General features: G+C 39.9%; 1 protein-coding gene across 1 annotated transcript; it reads left to right on the plus strand.

Annotated features, from left to right (window-relative positions):
• Window positions 1–16,199: 16,199 nt before the first annotated feature.
• Window positions 16,200–18,052, plus strand: hsd17b1 (hydroxysteroid (17-beta) dehydrogenase 1; the record flags this gene model as incomplete). Its single annotated transcript, XM_084570372.1, has 6 exons — window positions 16,200–16,296; window positions 16,516–16,677; window positions 16,765–16,944; window positions 17,092–17,185; window positions 17,308–17,491; window positions 17,612–18,052. The coding sequence occupies 6 exons, from the start codon at window positions 16,200–16,202 to the stop codon at window positions 17,765–17,767; spliced, it is 873 nt and encodes a 290-aa protein (XP_084426498.1). The 3' UTR covers window positions 17,768–18,052.
• Window positions 18,053–19,335: the final 1,283 nt, after the last annotated feature.

Here is a 19,335-nt window from a genome sequence, read left to right on the forward strand (position 1 = left end):
GACCCTCCTTCTCTGCCAGGCCTCCCATTAAAGCCGAGGTCAGAGTTCAGAAGAACCGTGTTAGTGAAGGAGCTCTACGTGGCCCCAGAGACCTAATGAAAAGACATACCACTGAATTACCTTGCCAGCTTGCAGTAGAGCTAACATAAATATGAGAAGTTCAGCCATGACCTGGGGAACGCAGGGACTTTAAGAGCCACTGGAACAAACAGGCCTAGTCATGACTGGGTCTGAATGGTCGGAAGATACCGTTTTTTTTTTTTTACTGGACTATGACTGATGTGAAATGGCAATTTGCTAACTTAATATATGATAGAAAATATGTAATGAGTCTGTATTTTCTGTGGTGGCTAAATCCAAAGTAAATTCAACAGTCGCTCCCTTGTAGCTCTGGTTTTGGTCTTGCCAAACTCCCAAGTGAAATATATGGCTCTTAGCTGATATATGTTCACAGAGAAGTTAGTCAATGGGTTTGTCAACAGTTTAGTGCTGATCAGAGAGTAAACAGTGGGTTTTGGAGCCTTTTTGCCACAAATGACACCATGGTGTTTGTAGTGTACCGAAACAGTAAAGTTACAGGCAGGAGAGCTAAACAATGAGCTGTAACTGACACACAGCTCTTTAGATTGTAGAATTATCACTACATGTGACACCTTTTATAAAGCTTTTTCTCAATGCCATAGTGTGATCATAAAAAAAAAAAAAAGTTGTTTTCATTGATTGCAAGTAACTGACATTTTCATATAGGATAAATAATCAAAAGAGCTACTTAAAAAGAACTGCTGAAGAGCTAGGAAAGGTTGTGGGTAGAAGGGTAGAGGAATGATGTAAAAAAAAAAAAAAAAAGTGTTCTGGATAATGTACACTATTATTCTCTCTTATGACTCCCTGAGGTAAATATGTTAGAGAGACAGCATTTTCAAAGACGTCCTTTCTCTCCTCTCATTTTTATTGCCCATGAGTGTGGTAAAAGGTTATTATGTACTGTAAGTGTTTTATGCCCCATCCTCTGTGATAGTGATGTTAAATGTTCACTGCTGTTTCTTTATGTGGCTACTAGTAGACCAGCATAGTTATATCAAGATCTCCTGCTCTGATAATATAACCGACTTTCCCTTTTTCATTTGAATGACCAAATTAATGTTTTTCCAGGCCTAGCCTATAGCCTTTCCACTCCTGGCTAATCATCAAGCACTGGATGTGTTCAGACCTGTACTTTACACTGGTCACTTGTGATCAAATTTTGCAAGACAGATGTTAATGCAAGGTATGAACAGGGCCTATGACTGAAGAGCTATCCTTGTTTAGACATGTCTTTTTAGAAAAAGTCAAACAATTATCTATGAGAAAAGTGTCTTCGGATCTCAAGTCATCACTGTCTTGCTGTCTCGTTTTGTTCCATTTATGAATAAAGAAATGCGCCTTGGCTTTCCTGCAAGCAACATCTCATGAAAATGTGAATTAAACTTTCTTAGGAAATTTGCTGTATTAGCAAGGCCTAAAAGACTACATCTTTAATATTTCGAAATGCTGAATCCATAAGATAATAACTGATAGCTGTATAAATTCTCTGTTTATGGTTCTTAGTTGTAAACCATTGTTTATGCAGAAAGAGGATTCCATGTAATGAATGGCTTCAGACTCAGGAGGGCTGCTTGCTAATCTTAGCTCAGTCAGTAGGTGTTCCATGCTGACTCTGTCTGGAGGTGGTTTAAGTACACACCTTATCAGTCATGTGTTGTGCAATTTGCAATTGACACGTGACTGATGTTCTGACCTATGCCTCGGCCATGGGATGCTCTAATTTGCTCGATTTAATACATGATGTCATGTTTTCATTTGCTCAATAAATCATTCGTGCAGCGGTTGTGGTGAGCCTAGGTCAAACACTGGTGTGATCTCTAATCTGTCTGCAGTGACCTCAGTGTAAAGCTGCCTGAATGGACCAGCAAAGGTCTTGCACCTCATAAAACTAAACAACCCGAAAGCTCTGGTTGATTTAGATGCTTAACATACCAGCCATGTCTTTGCCCCATAGCTCTCCACTAATGCATCTCTTCAGTGACTTGACATAGAAGGATCGGCGGTTTCACAGTCTTTGGTGCATAAAGTCATTCACCCCAGGACGTCAGAATGACGTGCAGACTTGACGCTCGAGTGGCATTAAAAGATCAGTTCCTAATCCTTTTGGCAGAAAAGAAAAACACCAAAGGAGGTCTAAAAATAAGGCAGCAGAATATGTTAGCGAGCCCATTGCCTGGTTGGTAACCTCAGAACAACAGATAGCAAACAGAACTGGGGGGAAAAGGGGTGTGTGGCCTCATTTGAAATCTTTAGGAATCATTTAGCTAATATTTTTCAAGAGTCGAACCTGTCCAGTGGAGAAAGAAGTTTATCATGTTCAGAACATATTTATAGTACATAATACAGAGTACAGAGTGAGCAGTAGAGCAGAGTAAATTGCACACCCAAAGATTAGATTGGAAACCTTGTATTACATATATTTTTTTTACCCGAAATTAGAAATAGTTATTTTTTTTTACAGACTTTTCCCAGGTTGCAGCGTCGGATTTGTTTGCTTTTCTGTGTACTGTGTGGGCTGGTGCAAAACAGCAGCACAGGAAGATGAGGATAAGCGAGAGAAGATTAAAGCTGTACTCAGGTAGCTGCAGAAGAGAAGACGTTTGCCACATCCTGCTTCGCTTTCTGGCAATGTGACCTCACAGACCGGAGGAATTCATAACAATAGCTGTGCACACATCTGCGAGACACTGTTTGCACGCAAAGGCATTGGTTGTGGTAAATGCAGATTTCCTTACAATGGCAGATGACTTAGTCAGACTTGTATAAGTGATAATATAAGCAAAACAAAATGTGACACTGTATTCCGGTTGGACATATTTCATCATAAAAAGGTATGTACACATGAAGTGTTGTTGAGCTGAATTCACATGCAAGAACTCTTTAAACAGCTTAACACTGCCTGTCTAGATTGGCCAAAATAGCCACATGCAGATTAAGACATTACACCACCCTAACGGCCGTTGGGGTGTGGGTATTAACAGATGTAGGCTTAACCACGGACACACACACACACACACACACACACACACACCCAGACCGACTTAGAAACTGAAAGGGCTTTCTCAGCTGTTGCTTCTGTGTCAGGACCCCATCCTGTTCACAGCCACATTATTATCTCATTAATCCAACAACAGGCACATAAATCCTTTCACATCTCTGTCAATGTAATATCAGAAGGAATAAAACACAACTTTTAGGAATTTAATATTAAAAACTATGTTGAGCAAAATGAGGAAATACACCAACATAGTCCACGATGCATGACCATCCATCAGAAGCTTATCTGAGTGGGTTGGCTGCCAAAACAAATTACTGTTGTCTAAGTACGGGTTTGATGACATGGAAAAAACAAAGTTTCAAAAAATACCTATTGCAAAAAATGGTGATGGGATTTTTGACTTTTGCTTGTTTTTTGGATGGCCAGATAAAAAGTCAGAGGGAAGAATATAATTATCACAAAAGTGAAGGACAATGATATAAGAAGATAAGCCAGAGGGAAGGAGAGAAGAAAACAGAGGAAATGGCAAAGAAGAGAAATCACTTTGGAATGTCTGACTCAGGAGAGAAATGGAAAAAATGTATTTTAATTGGCAACTGAGCATGGAAGTTGGTGAGAGGCGGGGAGGGGTGAGTATAGTCTATCATACAGAAATAAATGATGAAAAAACAAATGTCAAGAAGGAAAAGAGAATTGAAAAGGGAGAGTGAGCGAACCAGAAAAATCACACAAAATCCTCTGTAAATCCAAACACCTCTAAATTAGGAATTGTAAACAACCACTTGAGTATACACATAAACACAAGATAATTGTCTGCAAGGAATTCAGCAATAGTCATTTGCTGACATTTCTTTGGTATTTGTTGTGGTAGGCTCTTGCTGAAGGAATTTCCTGATTACCTTTTAGTGCGCTTGATTCATGAAATGGAAATATTTCCCAACTTATTATAGACAGACAGAAACTCAATATCTTTGGGAAAAATGTTGATAGATCAGCAGTACAACCTGTGTGCAGTCTACTTTAAAATCCTGTTTTGCACATTAACTGTCCCTGCCAGTCTGCTTACAGTCTACACAAAGCATGAAACTGCTGCTTGAACACCACAATGGGCCAGTGACACCAGCGGCAGCAGGTAGATGTGGCCATATGTCATCTGAGGCTAGCAAGGGTCAAAGGTCGACTTGGCACTAATGATTATCTGGTGAAGCGTGCTGCTTTGGTTGTCTGCGTTTGTTTAGGTAGCCACGGTGACAGTGCAACCAGCTACTGCATTAATACACACAATCACACCAACACACACTTCCCATCAGCCCCTTTCCAGCCTTTATTATCCTCAGACCATGAGCCATGCAAGTAAATAATATTCAGTGAGAAACAATATAAATACTTGCAAAATTATGATCAAATGAAACACACAATTGGCCGAAGAATTTTATGACTTCAAATATAATAAGCACTTGATTTTTTTCCTTTGTGTGTGGACACACTGTCACCCTGTGTGGGAGGAGGAATATGCTTTAAACTATAGCCAAATTTAAAGAATTTAGCCTGTCATCCTTATGTCCATTTTAACACAAGGCCATCAGGTAGTGGTTTTGGTTCAAAAGAATCATTCAGAAGAAGCTCAACTTCAAATGAGGTGGCAGACGGGCAAACGTCATAACAGACTGTTAAAAAAGGAAAGGTGGTGTTTATGCATTTTTGCTAACGCATATGTGGGATTTGTCTTTGTGTGTTCCTGTGTATTTGTCCCTTTGTGTTTTTTGTTTGATCATACATATCCAGCAGGAAGCTTGTTTTGTTGCTGTGTTGCATTTGAAGGAAGGTCTGGGTCAGAGGTCAGACAATGTGTGTTACCTTCTTCTTTGCTGCAAATGTCACAATTATATTATTGTATAGTGAAACAGGTCCCTTGTTATTATTATTGGTGACAGTTCAATATAAATGAAAAGGGTAGTATAATAAGCAATAATATCACATTAAAAGACTAATATATAATGTAAATCATCCGTCTGGGTTAACTCAAATGTTCAACAGAAACTTAGTTAGTTACTGCAGGGTAACAGCCAGGATATTTACCCTTGTTCCAGTAACTTTGTTAAGCTATATTAACGGGCTACTACAGTTGTGGATTGATATGAGAGTGACATAAAGCTAAACATCTAACTCTCCAATAAGAACCTAGAAAACACATCACTGAAATCTAAATTTGGAAGAAAAAAAACATGAAAACTATTTAGGAATTAATTGTGTTAACGAAGTAGGCAACTGCACAAAATATTGTGATATATTTTGTGTATGAGTATGACAAATACAAGAATATAAACAGCAAATTTCACGGAAACTCCGCCATGCAATTTTGACTTGGAAATAAGTGGTGGCCATGGAGGACACGAATATAGGTCTCATTTGTGGGAACCACAAATAACCAAACCCAACACGGGAACATGTCTCTGGCAAGATGAGCACAGCGAATAAGAGTTGGACTGCTTTAAAACAGAAGGTAAAGAGCACGCAAAAATGAAATTAAATCACAAGCAAGAAATGCCGGTGTTTCCTCACATGTAGCCTCTTAGTTTTCCTGTTTTGTTGTAGTGGCTGCGGCCCAGTAGCCTGCTACTCTCACAAACTAAATGCACAGTTTGGCTCAAGCCCCCTATAAACTTGAGAGCCCAGCTGCTCATTCACTACCATAATTTTATTCTTTACCCCTACAAGACCTCCCAACAAGACCCTAAGATTTAAGTCTGTACCCTGCATGTGTGTTTCCACCATCTTAGCACTCAAAGACCCCACAGCTATGACTTATAGCTTGTGCTGACAACCGGTTATTTATGTATCCTTTCAGGCCTCTGTGTTCTTTATTTACCTCCTCAGTTTTTCAGTGGATTTCATCACAAAACATTTTAACACACATTACTCTGACAATCTAATGTTCCAAGAATATGTTTTGGATGCCATGTAATGGATGTGAACATTTGATGCTGTAATGTGATGTGAATCTACAGTAGAAAGTGTGAAAAATTTGTTGAAAATTATCCAGCTTCCAGTGGCCTACAGCAGCTCCTTCCTTCGGCTGAAAGAGAGCATAAAACCTTCTGACTGGGATTCAGAATGATTTAGCTGCCCTCCAGTCCAACGTCTCTGGCCACAATGAGGGTGCGCCCCTACTTTGATAGGACATCCGCCCTTGACAAGCCCTCTTCTAATGCAAAACCCTAAAATCCCACAAATAAAGACAAGGATTAGTGCCATCTGTTGGGTTTTAACTTAATCTGTTCAATTAATTCCAGTGATTTGTATGAGTGTCTGAATGTGATATGTGCGTGTGCTTATATCTTTACACCTGTGTTGTCTGATCCAGTTCAAACTGAAGTTTCATTTTTGACACACGGCCTACACATCTCTGCCTTTTCTCATAGCTTAGTATTTGATATAGACAGGGTCTTTTGTGTTGACAGACACTGAATTAATCCCTTGTCTCTCCTCCAAGTGTCTGTTTGAGAGAGGACCATTGTGTCTGTGGGATGGGGTTATTTGGTTCTGTGCTACCATTCGCCTCTGTGGCCATAACTCTGAGCTCAGTGAACATGTTTCTCACACCCCTCACTCCAGCTGGGGGACAGGAAACAACTCTGTCTGTGACTGTGGCTTCAGAATGGTTGTGTCTCGTGAGTGTTGCGATGGCAATATGCGAGGACTGCAAGAATGCAGCACCCAGATGCTGGATCTTGAGAAATCCCCCTGATGACGCAAAGGCTGGGACATAGGAATCTACTGCCACATCGCAGCAAAACCATAGGCAAAACTCATAATCATATTAAGACAGTTGAATTGTTTGGAAACTACAGATCCTCGTATCGATTTACCATAAGGCACCTTAACAATCATGATATTTTTTTCCAAAGGTGTAAACAGAAGCCTCAAAGATGTTTCACATGTTGTCATCGCAAAAAATAGTTGCACAAATTAGCATAAATAGTCTTAGATAGTTTTACAATCTCAAAAAATTAACCTTTTCAAAGACAGGAAGAAATAACCTCCTAAACTTCAGCCCAAAAACTCTCCAGCACCTTTGTCATCATTTCCACCCATGTCTGGAGTTAACGTTAATGAGGAGTGTTCCAAATCACTCATCAAAGACCCAAGACAGATTAGTCATATGATCTGGCTAAGTCTAGTTGAGACTCAGACAACCAATACAGTCATGAATTAAATAAATTAAAAGCACACATGGATGAAGCACAGGACTGTGTCTTCTTCCTGATTATCTTTGAATGATTCTCTTTGAATGAGTAAAACAATGGGCTATATGCATATTGTTGTGTTGGTTTTCCTTTGCTTTCTTAAAAAGTTGTGAATCTTCGACAACAGGAGGATAATAGATCTGCCAGAAGGTAGGGGTTAAAGATGGGTTAAAGAGGCAGTCCCAAACTTGTCCTTATAAATTGACTTATCTAGTTGTGCTAATCTGTAACTGTAATTTTAAAAAAGTCATTCAACATATAAAATATAAAATGTTTAAATGGCAGGTTACTCAAATGTTTTAATGAATTACAGGAACCTGTTAAGCGAAACAAATATGACGTTTGACAGAACTGTTTCTGAGCATTAAGGCCATGAACACCGCCCATGCTTTCAGACATACTAATCCTGCCACAATCCTAAAATAAGTCATAAACAAGGAAGGAATTTGAAAGCGACTTTTAACATGTTGATGAACAGAAACTAAGAGGAGCTGGAATGTGAGAGTCAAACTGGTCCATCAGCCCGGTATAATGCCCATATTAGGCTGTAACGCCATGGCATTCCCGACATGCCCGTCATAAAGATTTGCTTGTCACTCTCGGAGTTCAGCTTGATTTCACAGAAAACCAACTCATATAACCACCAGCTCCACCTCCTGCAATAGTATCTGCTGTCTCCACAGAAGTCAACTTTTTAAACCCAAATTATAGACTAAACATTTTTTTCATGTAATAATTACTAAGTATGATAAATTGTCAGCAAAAATGTTTGCCACAGATACAGCTGACTGATCTTCTCATGTTCGAGGACTTCGACAGTTCCCAGAGGATCATGCACACAGCACATTTCCCAGCCCTTAATTTTGACATTTGCACCGTCATTTCGTAACCACAAGACAGATTCAATTGCTATCACCCTCAAGGGTGTCTGATAAATTCAGCAACATGTCACAGTGACCCCTTTTATCACTGTCCAAATGTACCTTAGCCTTTAACTCTCCCACTAATCATGTCTGGAGACAACAGCATTAGAGCATGGGCAAACTATGACTACATGAGGAGGATTACAATAGAAATCTTGTTTCACTTCAGAAAGAAAATGAGGGGCTACTGACATGACAAAATAGGGAGTGATGTGTGATAAGCACGTAGCACCATTTACAGTAAGCACAAGCACACTTCAGGGACTTGGCTCCTGGTCTTGGACATGTTATGTAAAGGAAATGATGTTAAAAGGTGATAAGACCCAGAGGGTCACTGGGATGGTTTGGAAAGGAATCTTTAGCTCAGACTTAGCTAATGAGTTTGTGGGGGAAAAAACAAATGTATACAATTAACTTTTATTTGCACTTTTTCATGTGGCAAAGTACAGACAGCAGCATCTTTATTGGACAAAAAACAAATGGAATACTCTCCATGTTCTAGTGAGTAATCAGTGATGAGAGAAAATAGAAGACATTAAGTTACATTAAGAACAGGAATATTCAAGCATATATTTTTTTATTCATTCATTCATTCATCCTCTATAAACGCTTATTCCTGTTAAGGGTCGCGGGGTCTGCTGGAGCCTATCCCAGCTGTCATGGGGCGAGAGACAGGGTACACCCTAGACAGGTCGCCAGTCTATCGCAGGGCTAACACAGAGAGACAGACAACCATTCACACTCAGATTCACACCTAAGGCCAGCATGTCTTTGGACAGTGGGAGGAAGCCGGAGTACCCGGAGAGAACCCACGCAGACACAGGGAGAACATCCAAACTCCACACAGAAAGGCCCAGTTGGCCCATGAATTCAAACCCGTGACGTTCTCGCTGTGAGGCATTTGTGCTAATCACCTCGCCACTGTGCCGCCCCTATTTTTTATTTTTATTTTTTTATTGTGAATAAAAGATTTTCTATTATATATTCTATTATAGTCACGAATGTCTAGCAGCATAATGTCTTTAAACTTTTATAATAAAGAACAAATGTACTTAAGACTTGAAAGAGAGTTCTCTTTCACCACTAGTTTTATACTGAAACTGACTAGAACCACAGCAGGAAGTGGAACAGAAAAGCAAATGCATAAGGCAAACCAGTTACCCAGAAACTCTAAGCATTTGGACTTGTGTGAGACGTTTTGTGTAGTATACAGATTTATCTCTTTTTACTGCATGGCAGGGCTATCTCTGTTTCACTGAATCTTTGGCTTGAACAAAACTGTTGAGGAGCCAACCAATGAACACGCCACAATGTCAGAAAAAACAATGACAAACTAGAATAGGTATGTTAGACATGAAGTTGGACAACATTGTCGTGTCGTGTGAGAGCAGTTTTTGTTGAGGTAATAACAAGGATTTGTTCTCAACAGCGAGATTGCAGGTCTGTGCCAAGAGCGTTTGACAAAGGGTGCTGAGGAAATATGATCCTTCAAAAACGTCAATTAACAGAGGAGAAAAAGTGCTACGGTGATAGAAATTTAGCAGGTTTCCATGTCACAGGTGGCTTGGCTAACTTGGCTAAAGGATACAGCTCGGGTGTAAGCTAGCAATCTGAGGTGTGATTTCACAATTTGCTAAGGCAACAGTCATTCGCTGTGAGCCAAAGTTTCACTGTAGCTTACCTTTAATAGCAAGCTGACGCAAGCTAAATAATTAGGAGGTGTATCCTTAGTCAGCAGAAAATAAAATAAAACAATAGACAGTACAGATGCTCAGACAAACAACATGTCATTGCTCAAGTCTAAAGACTGCATGTGCAGAGCTTTTAAATAGCATTTTGGGTGAACTATATGCATTGACGGGAAGTGGCTTTGGTGAGAATTTGCACATGCGAACACAGGAAAGAGCTTTAGAAAAAGAGAGGCAGAAGCACACGTGAAAGCAAAATGCAAATTAAAATGTCTGCAGTTTTAAACAAGATGTGTGTAATATGTGCTGTGGTATTTATACTTGCTGGCACAATGCATAACATTATGTCTGCAAACTTAGTTACAGTGTTTTCAGACGCAGCTTTTAAACAGTGGGTAACCAGGAGGTGGGTGGAGTGGGCCAATAATTTCATCAGTGTCTGTGGGAGGCAAGAATGCACCTGGAGAAGCATTTCATATAAATTATTCAGAGAGAAAAGGGAGGCCAGAAAGAGAAATTAGAAGAAAGAGGAAGCACAGACTGTGAAGGTAAAAAGAAACCAAGTGGTGTGAAAATTCAAAGTTATTATAGAGAAACCCTGACTGCCTTTACTGCCGAGAAACCCTTTTGCGCAATATCCCGGTACATAGCCCCATGGCTGAGTCACTTATCATGCCTCGACACAACACCTATCACTTTATTTTACCACACCACAGGTGAGGCGCTGGTGCATGGCATGCTTGGCATTCACTGCGTCTTGCACCTGGAGTAAAGACACAGAGCCAAAAACAAAGTGCTCCAGGGCGTTCTCAAAATTACAACTAAATATTTAAGGAATGATGTATATTTTTATGCAACAGTTTTTGAACATGCAAGAGTTCAAGTGTTTCATGTGCATCCATCAAACTCTGCCTAGTTCAGTCATATGCTGTCTTCAAATTTTCTCCAGACCTGGGTTTTGATCCAGAAAACTTCTGCTGATCCTATCTGCCTTTAGACTGCCTACATTTTCTTGTGTATGTTATCTAACAAGCTGGATCGTGCAGTGGAACAGAGTTTGATACATAGTTCAGATACATTTGTGCCTGCCGACCAAACATAAGTCTCCATGATGGTGCAGCTGCAGGAGGTATGCATGCACACCAAAACTGTGCTGATTTGACCTCTTGCTTAAGCCATGTTATTAAATGCTTTGGTCTAAATAGAGGTCAGGTCTAGTCCCAGGACAGATTCAAGTGCCAGAAGGCCCAAGAAAGAAAAGGAACAGGATGTGCACACTGCAACGGCAAGAAGGAATGTCTTGAACAGTTGATGCAAAACGGAGGAGACATTTCCCATGACACAATCCCTGCCATTTCCTGGAGCACTGAGATTTTGTATACAAACGGGTCCTGTGGAATGCCAAACCAGCAGGTCAAACAGTGGCCCTGAAGGTTGCCGCTGACGTAAGTCCAACAGTGCACTATAAACCTTACACAAACTGATATTTCAAAAACTCTGGGAAAATGTACACATAAAAAAATATGGTGCCCTTCGTTCAAGGGACATGACTGACCCTCGACTTTGCTTCTGGGATGGAAGTTTGACCCCACTGCCAGGCTGTATTGCCTTTCTCCTGAAAGACAGTTTTTCTATCTTGAACTTGAGGCATGCTGAATTGCAGATGTGCAGCTTGGCCATTAATAATGCCTTCAGACCGACTGGAAATCTGCATTTAAGTAAAATTCAGCCACAAGGCTGTAATGATACATCTGAAGAGTTTTAGAAAGAGCTGAAGTTGAAAATATGTTGTCTCCCTCAGTATATGTGCGTTCAAGACCATTCCTACTTTCCACAGATCCTCTCCTGTTTCAGCTATGATGATTTTACCAGGAAGCTCCACCGCCTCTATATTACCTTGTGTGAAAAACCCACAATGCATTTCTCAGACTCTCTCTTTACTCTTTAATGAAGTAAACCTGCCGTAAGCTTGATGGTCAACACAACAAAAGGATTTGTGCAAGGCTCATCTCTCATCGGTTTACAAGCAGGAAGATAAAGTTAGAGCTCCCTGGTTTTTGCTTTTATCATCCTGGATTGAATTCTCAGCGGAGAGAATTCTTTCGATCTCTCAATACACTCCCAGTTGTCCTGTAGGCTAAATAGGTTTTACAGAACACAGGATACTTGCTATTTTTTACTACATAATGCTGGAACATACATGAGTACACACAAACACAAAAGATCTCTCACTTAACCTTTATTGTTAGAGCTAGAACTGAAGGAAAGAATATTGCTGTGTTAAGAAGAGCAGCAATAAAGGGCCACAGACACAGTAACTCTACCTGATCACTTGCAGACACTTGTTTTAATTCATTTGGTATCACATGGCATTAGTAATACAAACGTATTGGCACAGGGACAATACCACAAAATCACAAATCACAAATCAATACAGTTCCTGTATGAAATCTGTCTTCAAAGCATCACAGTTCCTAGTGTTATACATCATACAGCTTTTATGCAAAAACTCTTTGCTGACTGTAGAAAAGTTGTAGGTTTTACTAAATAAAATAACAAAGGACGATCTGATCAGCATGCATTCTGCATCAATAGGTTTATGGGTCACTGAAATGTGTATTTCATGATGCAGGATGTTGGTTCCAGTTTTCACAGACTTACTTTGTGAGATGTTATCTCCTTTTAACATGTAAAAATAAACTCCAAGTATCACCTTTATAAGGAAGTCATTTCTTCTTTCTCCTTATCAGGCTGATGGAGAACCCCTACCTTACAGTACATCAGCTGATTACAAGAATGACAAGCATCAAACACTACACTTATAAGAACGAGTTTTTATCAGCATTAAAATCCTGTTTAACCTCTACTTGTATAGTAAGGTAACATCTCAGAGAAATCTATGATCTGCAGCACTGACTTCAGCTGTAAAATTAACCCCATTTAACTTTGTCGCCAGGTATAACGTGACATTTAAGCTTCACCACAACCACAACACATCTTTAGCTGTTTCACTTCTGCTCATCTCTCTCACATGGGACATCCTGTCGAGTACATCTGTTCCTGCAGGCTGCAGCCACTCAGTGTTATTACAAATCATATACTGTGTCTACATCATGCACTCATCACATGTATCTTGTTCTGGAAATGCACAGCCCAATGTGATTCCCAGTCCTCTACAGTGTGAGCATGTGAATGAACTGACAGTAGAAAACTCTTGTGCTTTTCCTCCTGAAGCAGTTGTAAATACTTCTTTTGATTTTCAGTGCAGTATCTGAGATCATGAGGTCAGCTTGCTGCCAACACAGTGTGTAACAAACACTTGCCTTTAAGCCACACTGCTGTGCATGTGGGATAGCTTTGCTGTTTCTCTATGCAGCTGTAAGGTCCCCAGAAATCTATTCACTGTCAGTGCTGTGGGCCTGGTATGCCCAATAGGCATTTTAAAAGTTTTTCCAGGCCACTGTGCCCCTCCACCAGATCTCCAGATAATTACTGGGGGGACATACAAAGAATACAAAGAGAGACTGTAGACCACGTGTAGCAGCAAGATTCTGAACTGCATTAGACCATGGACCTCGAACTGTACCATGCTGCCAGATTGGATTCAGAGACAACTAATGGATAAAGTGTATGGGCTGGGGAATACAGAACATAATCAGTTTGAATTATCCTCCGACATTCGCCTTTGTACATAAATTAAAACCATGTGAACACAGTACCTCATCACCTATTCTTCAAGAACATTCACAACACAACATGCATGCATGCATAACGTCAAAACATTGCACAAGTTCTCTGTTCAAGCTGCATCACTGTAATGGCAATAACAATGGATGTACAAAGCATACCATAAAACCAGTAATGTCTGAGGTTAACCAGTTCAATAGTTTGAACAATGCCTGGGAGTTGTAGATATTTGAAAGAGGTTCAAGGCTTGTTGTTATCTGTCCCACAGACTCTGGGACAGAAGCCAAGCTAATGCCATCTCAAGGGGAGGGACGTAACAAAATGGCAGGAAATTCCTATTTGGTCTGCTCCCATCAGCCAAAGAAATTCTTTTTAAATCGGGCTGCTGAAATGTTCCATAAAGATGCAAGTTAGTCTGTATTTACTGGCCAAATAAGTTGTTGGAGTATGGCCACATGATGGAATTCATTTAAAATCAATAAAACTGCAAGGCAAGACAGAGGAAGGAAATAGTGCATGAGAAAAGTCTGACACACTTACATGTTACTTAAAATAGTGCATACAACGCTTGCTCACAATCTGAGCCAAGACAGTTGGACTATAAAGTACTAATTTGAGAAGACAAATTTGATTATGTGTTCTACATAACATTTACTGACGATGAGTAACATACACGTACAGTATGTCTCAGCAGATTACATTAGTACCATTACTGCTAGACTTAATTCCAATTTTGTTAAAGTCATCTAGCACAAGGACGCAAACAGTGGTTAAGAGGGAAACATACTGAGATGGAAGGTTTGTTTGAAGCTTTGTTGCCACCTATTGAAAATTCCCCCGCATGCGCACGATGATTTCTTTTAACCAAATATCCTAACATGTATTTCCAGTTACTGCTAAGAAGTTGCAAGATTACTTGAACTACCATTTCTGTACTGTAGCTGTGGTTGGGATTTGTTACTTAGAGACGTCTATCTGATTGGCAATAGCTTTCATTGAAATCTTTCAATGCAAAACAACTGCCATCACATATGACAATACTGAATGCTTAAAAACCATCTCAGCCTGAAATCACTGTACAGTCATAAACATTCTTAATCTTATAGTAAATGTATCGAAATTATAAAATATAGTAAAAATATAGAAATAATCAACTCAAAGCTCCACTTTATAGCATTTTCTGAGTTTTCATCAACTGATTTAGATGTGAGCTCTGAATATATAGAATTGACATCACATTGTTGCACCTGTAAAGAGTACTGTAGACATTGCTTGTTGTGGACAGTGGATTGTGCATAAATCTGAATGGAAACTACTGGAGCGGAATGGCCTGACAGCTTTCTTTTTGGCTTGCCAAAAATAACACCTTCCTTCAAAACAAGCCTCGGAAAAGGATCACCTTATGAGAACAACACTTATATCCCCCCCCGGTGCATTAAAGTCACCTATTGTGCTCCTTTCTGGATATTGTCACCCTCACTGTGGTTTTGTCAATGGAGCCCTGAGAAGTCATTGTGGTGTAACATTTTATGGTGCAGATCTTATGATATTTTGCTGCCACCTGGTGCTCTAGAGCTCATATCAATGGTGCAGTTCTAAACGTAAAGCATGTATAGTGAAGTTGGATCTTCTAGGGCTGAATATTCATTAATTCATTCATTTTTTGTAACTGCTTGTCTTCTGAGGGGTCGCAGGGGGGCTGGAACCTATCCTAGTTGTCAGTGGGAGAGAGTGTTGAATATTATTATTTGAAATAATTAGGGAGTAATACCCCAGTCAAATATACATTATATACAGTGGTCCCCAGTTAATCGCGGGAGTTACGTTCTAAAAATAACCCACGAGAGGTGAAATCCGCGAAGTAGTCAGCTTTATTTTTTACAATGATTATAAATGTTTTAAGGTTGCAAAACCCCTCACTACACACTTTATACACTTTTCTCAATAACTTGCAAACATACCGCACTACCGTCACACTGCCAGCGATCAAAGATACTGTATATGTAAATTTGGCAAACTGAACGCATTCTGTGCTGTACAAGAGACACCGTACAGAGGAGATTGATTGACAATGGTCTACAGTCCCTTAGCCAATCAGGACGCAGAAGACGACACGCTCCCTTAGCCAATCAGGACGCAGAAAACAATGTATAAAAAAAATAATAAAAAAAAAAAGCATGCAAAATTGCACTAAAAAAATCCGCGAAACTGCGAGGCCGCGAAAGGTGAACCGCGTTATAGCGAGGGACTACTATATATATTCACTCATTCAGTTTATGTAACCACTTGTCCTCTGGAGGATCATGGGAGGGGAGGGGCTGGCAGTCTTTATCCAAGACCCCCCTCAAACAACAAACTCTTTCCCACATATTTAAGAGGAAAAAAAATGTAAACAATTCAAACAAGGACATGAGAAAAACCCGAGGTACTGCAGGTGGCTGATAGGGGTTAAATGGCCTTGTGATAGCTAATGATGCAAAAACACAAAGAATTTTCTCATGCCTCCACCCCATTGTCTGGCTGAGTTTCTGCTTCTTTCCTCCACTTTGGTAAGGGTTAGTAACCAGACGACATGGACAAGAAGGTCGTGCTGATCACAGGATGCTCCTCTGGGATCGGTCTCAGCCTGGCTGTCCGGCTAGCATCTGACCCCGACAAAACATTCAAAGGTAAAATTGTAGTCTATTACCATATTCCTAATGTGATGAATTATCTTCTTAGAGAGCTTGCACTGGAACAGAACCCACCAAATTTACAGTCCACGCATATAGTACAGATCATTTGTAGAAAATTTAGAAAATGTCACTTTTCATTATTTGCACTCCTGGAGTCCAATGTGTAAGTCCTCTTTAAATAGATATCTAAACCTACCTTTGATTTTTGTTTAGTCTATGCCACAATGAGGAACCTGGCCAAGAAAGAGCGTCTTATAGAGTGTGTGAAAGGCCTGCACAGGGACACCTTGGACATACTCCAAATGGACGTGACTGACCGGCAATCCATCCTGGATGCAAGGGACAGGGTTGTGGAGAAACGAGTGGACTTTCTGGGTATGATACTGTGTCAGTGTGTTCTGATTAAGACTGGAAAGGATTTGATTTCTGTGTGTTAATGGCCTTATTCAACCCTACTCACAGTGTGCAATGCTGGTGTGGGTTTGATGGGGCCACTGGAAGTGCAGTCTTTGGATTCGATGAGGCAGATTCTTGAGGTTAACCTTCTAGGTACCATCCAAACCATCCAGGCCTTTCTGCCAGACATGAAGGCTTTGGGCCAGGGCCGCATTCTCGTCACTGGCAGCACTGGAGGACTTCATGGTGAGCTAAGCAAATTGTTGAGGAATCACTGAGCAGTGTTCCGTACATGCATTTTGTTTTGTTTTTGTAATGATGATTTTTTTTATAAACCTTGTAAAAAGGTCATGTTGATGCTTGTTAACATGCACAGATTTAATGCTCTTATAGGTCTCCCATTTAATGAGGTTTACTGTGCCAGTAAATTTGCAATAGAGGGAGCATGCGAGAGTTTGGCCGTCCTCTTGCAACACTTCAATATCCAGTAAGTTCTGACATTTGTTTCTTCTTGTCTGCATAGTTTAAAGGCCATTTGGGCATATGAAATCTTTCTATCTGTTAAGTATCAGTTGGGGTAAACTGTTGACTAAATGCTTCATTCTGCAGTGTGAGTCTCATTGAGTGTGGCCCAGTGAACACTGACTTCTTGGTCAACCTGCAGAAGGCAGAACTTGGAGATACATCTCTCCAACAGATTGATACCCGAACACTCAATCTCTATGAAAAATATCTGCAGCATTGCAACTCTGTTTTCCAAAATGCTGCCCAGGACACTGAAGACATTGTAAAGGTATGCTGCTTGTCTACAGTATATCAGCCACAAAATATGTTTAGCTCTATACATTTTTAAAATGTGTGTTAAAATAAAAGCTCATGTTTCAACTTTCATGTGTTTGCTACTGTCTCCAAGGTATTTCTAGATGCCATCCAGTCGCCCAGCCCTGCATTCAGATACTTCGCCAGCAGTGTTGTGCCGGCTTTTACCAAACTGAAGGTCACAGAACCAGATGGCTCACAGTATATCAGCACTATGAGCAAAATCATTTTCTCCCCTGACGACCAATGATTTTAGCAAGCGTTGTTATCAACCAATCCACTAATTTGTGCAGACAATGCTATTCTTTTGCTTGTAAATACTTGCAGACACTTATATTTTGCTCCCCTAATTTTGATTTCTTGGAACAGTTTCTGACTCACTGTTGTCACTCAACTGGAAAGAAGAGTAAGTTCACAATTCACAAAGTGGAGTTTGTGCTTCGCTTATCGGAAATAACACTCCTACATAAAACTGTGCACAAATAGATTATTTTCTGCTTGGCTGCAGGTGGATTTTGTTTGTTTTAGTGATACCACAGTCTTCTCATTCCTCTTTCATGACAGCATTCTTGCCACACTAAATTGCATATTTATAATGGGATTGTAAACCTCTGGACAGATTCCACATTGTTAAAGTGAAAAGACAAAAAGATTTTGATTTGGTCTATTTGAAAGCATCAAATGAAAACAGTTTAATGCCTTTCACCCCTGCAGTGAAAATTTGAGTGGCACTGGGTGGGTTTCTTTTTTGTTGTTTGCTTAAATGTGTGCCTTAAATTGCCTATTCTGGAAAGTAAATACAAGTATAGTTTTATTTTATAATTTCTCCTCTGCACTTAAATGTACTTTTGTTGTTGCCACCTCTGTACCTCATATTTGACTTCAGCAATGCAAAACTATAAGAGTTAATAACAGAGATAAAGCATCAGAAGGTCTATTTTTAGTGTTTATGGTAACCTAAAAATTATGTGAAACTACGTATTAATCAGTCAAGTAAACAAAGACATAGTTTGGTCAGAAATTTTGGAAATTTTGCTGGAAGCTGTTTTAGGGTAATTCTGCATCCAGGAAGCATACATACTTTGGACAAGTAATCATAATTTATTTGTACTGTAAGGGACAGCTAAGACTGGCTGATTGAATAAAGGTCTATCAATGATTAACTGCAAACAAGTGAGTAAGTGCAAACACAAACTAAGTGACGTCTTCACAAACCAGTGACATCAACACAGTGATTTTATGACACCAATGAGCAGTTTAGTGAATTTGCAAACATAAAATCAACCATAACAGAAATTTAAAGAGGTTTAAAATGTAAAGAAAGTTAAGAAATGTTTATATAATCTTACTTAATGGTTGTAGACAAGCAGTTGAGTAGTTGAATCACTGAGCCGTATAAAGTTCAGGGATCAAAGCTGGAAAGAGGGCCAGCTGGAACAGCATCCACTCCCTGTGTAACACTTGGCTCTCTCTGGCGCTCCAGGCTAAGTCCATGAGTATGTTCTTTCCTAACATGAGACAGGTTATCTTGTCTGTACATCTATGACTGACATTTCCGACCTGTCTTTGATAGGATTGACTGAGGTTCTTAGATCTCTCCCTGATCAAGTGCCCTAATTCTACTCTGTAGATCCTGAAATGGATCCTGCTCTGCCAGTTCTGGCTGTGTTACCACACAGCCACTTAACAGAGCAGCACTTAGAAGCATTTTAGCCTCTTAGAGTCAGCAGTATTATGTAGATCAATATAATGGGAGTCAGGTAAAGGTTGTAAAAACGAACAAAACTTACATTCAGTTTTTCAACAATTATAGTTTGA

This window comes from Chelon labrosus (genome assembly GCF_963514085.1).
Source record: "Chelon labrosus genome assembly, chromosome: 21".
NCBI lineage: Eukaryota > Metazoa > Chordata > Actinopteri > Mugiliformes > Mugilidae > Chelon > Chelon labrosus.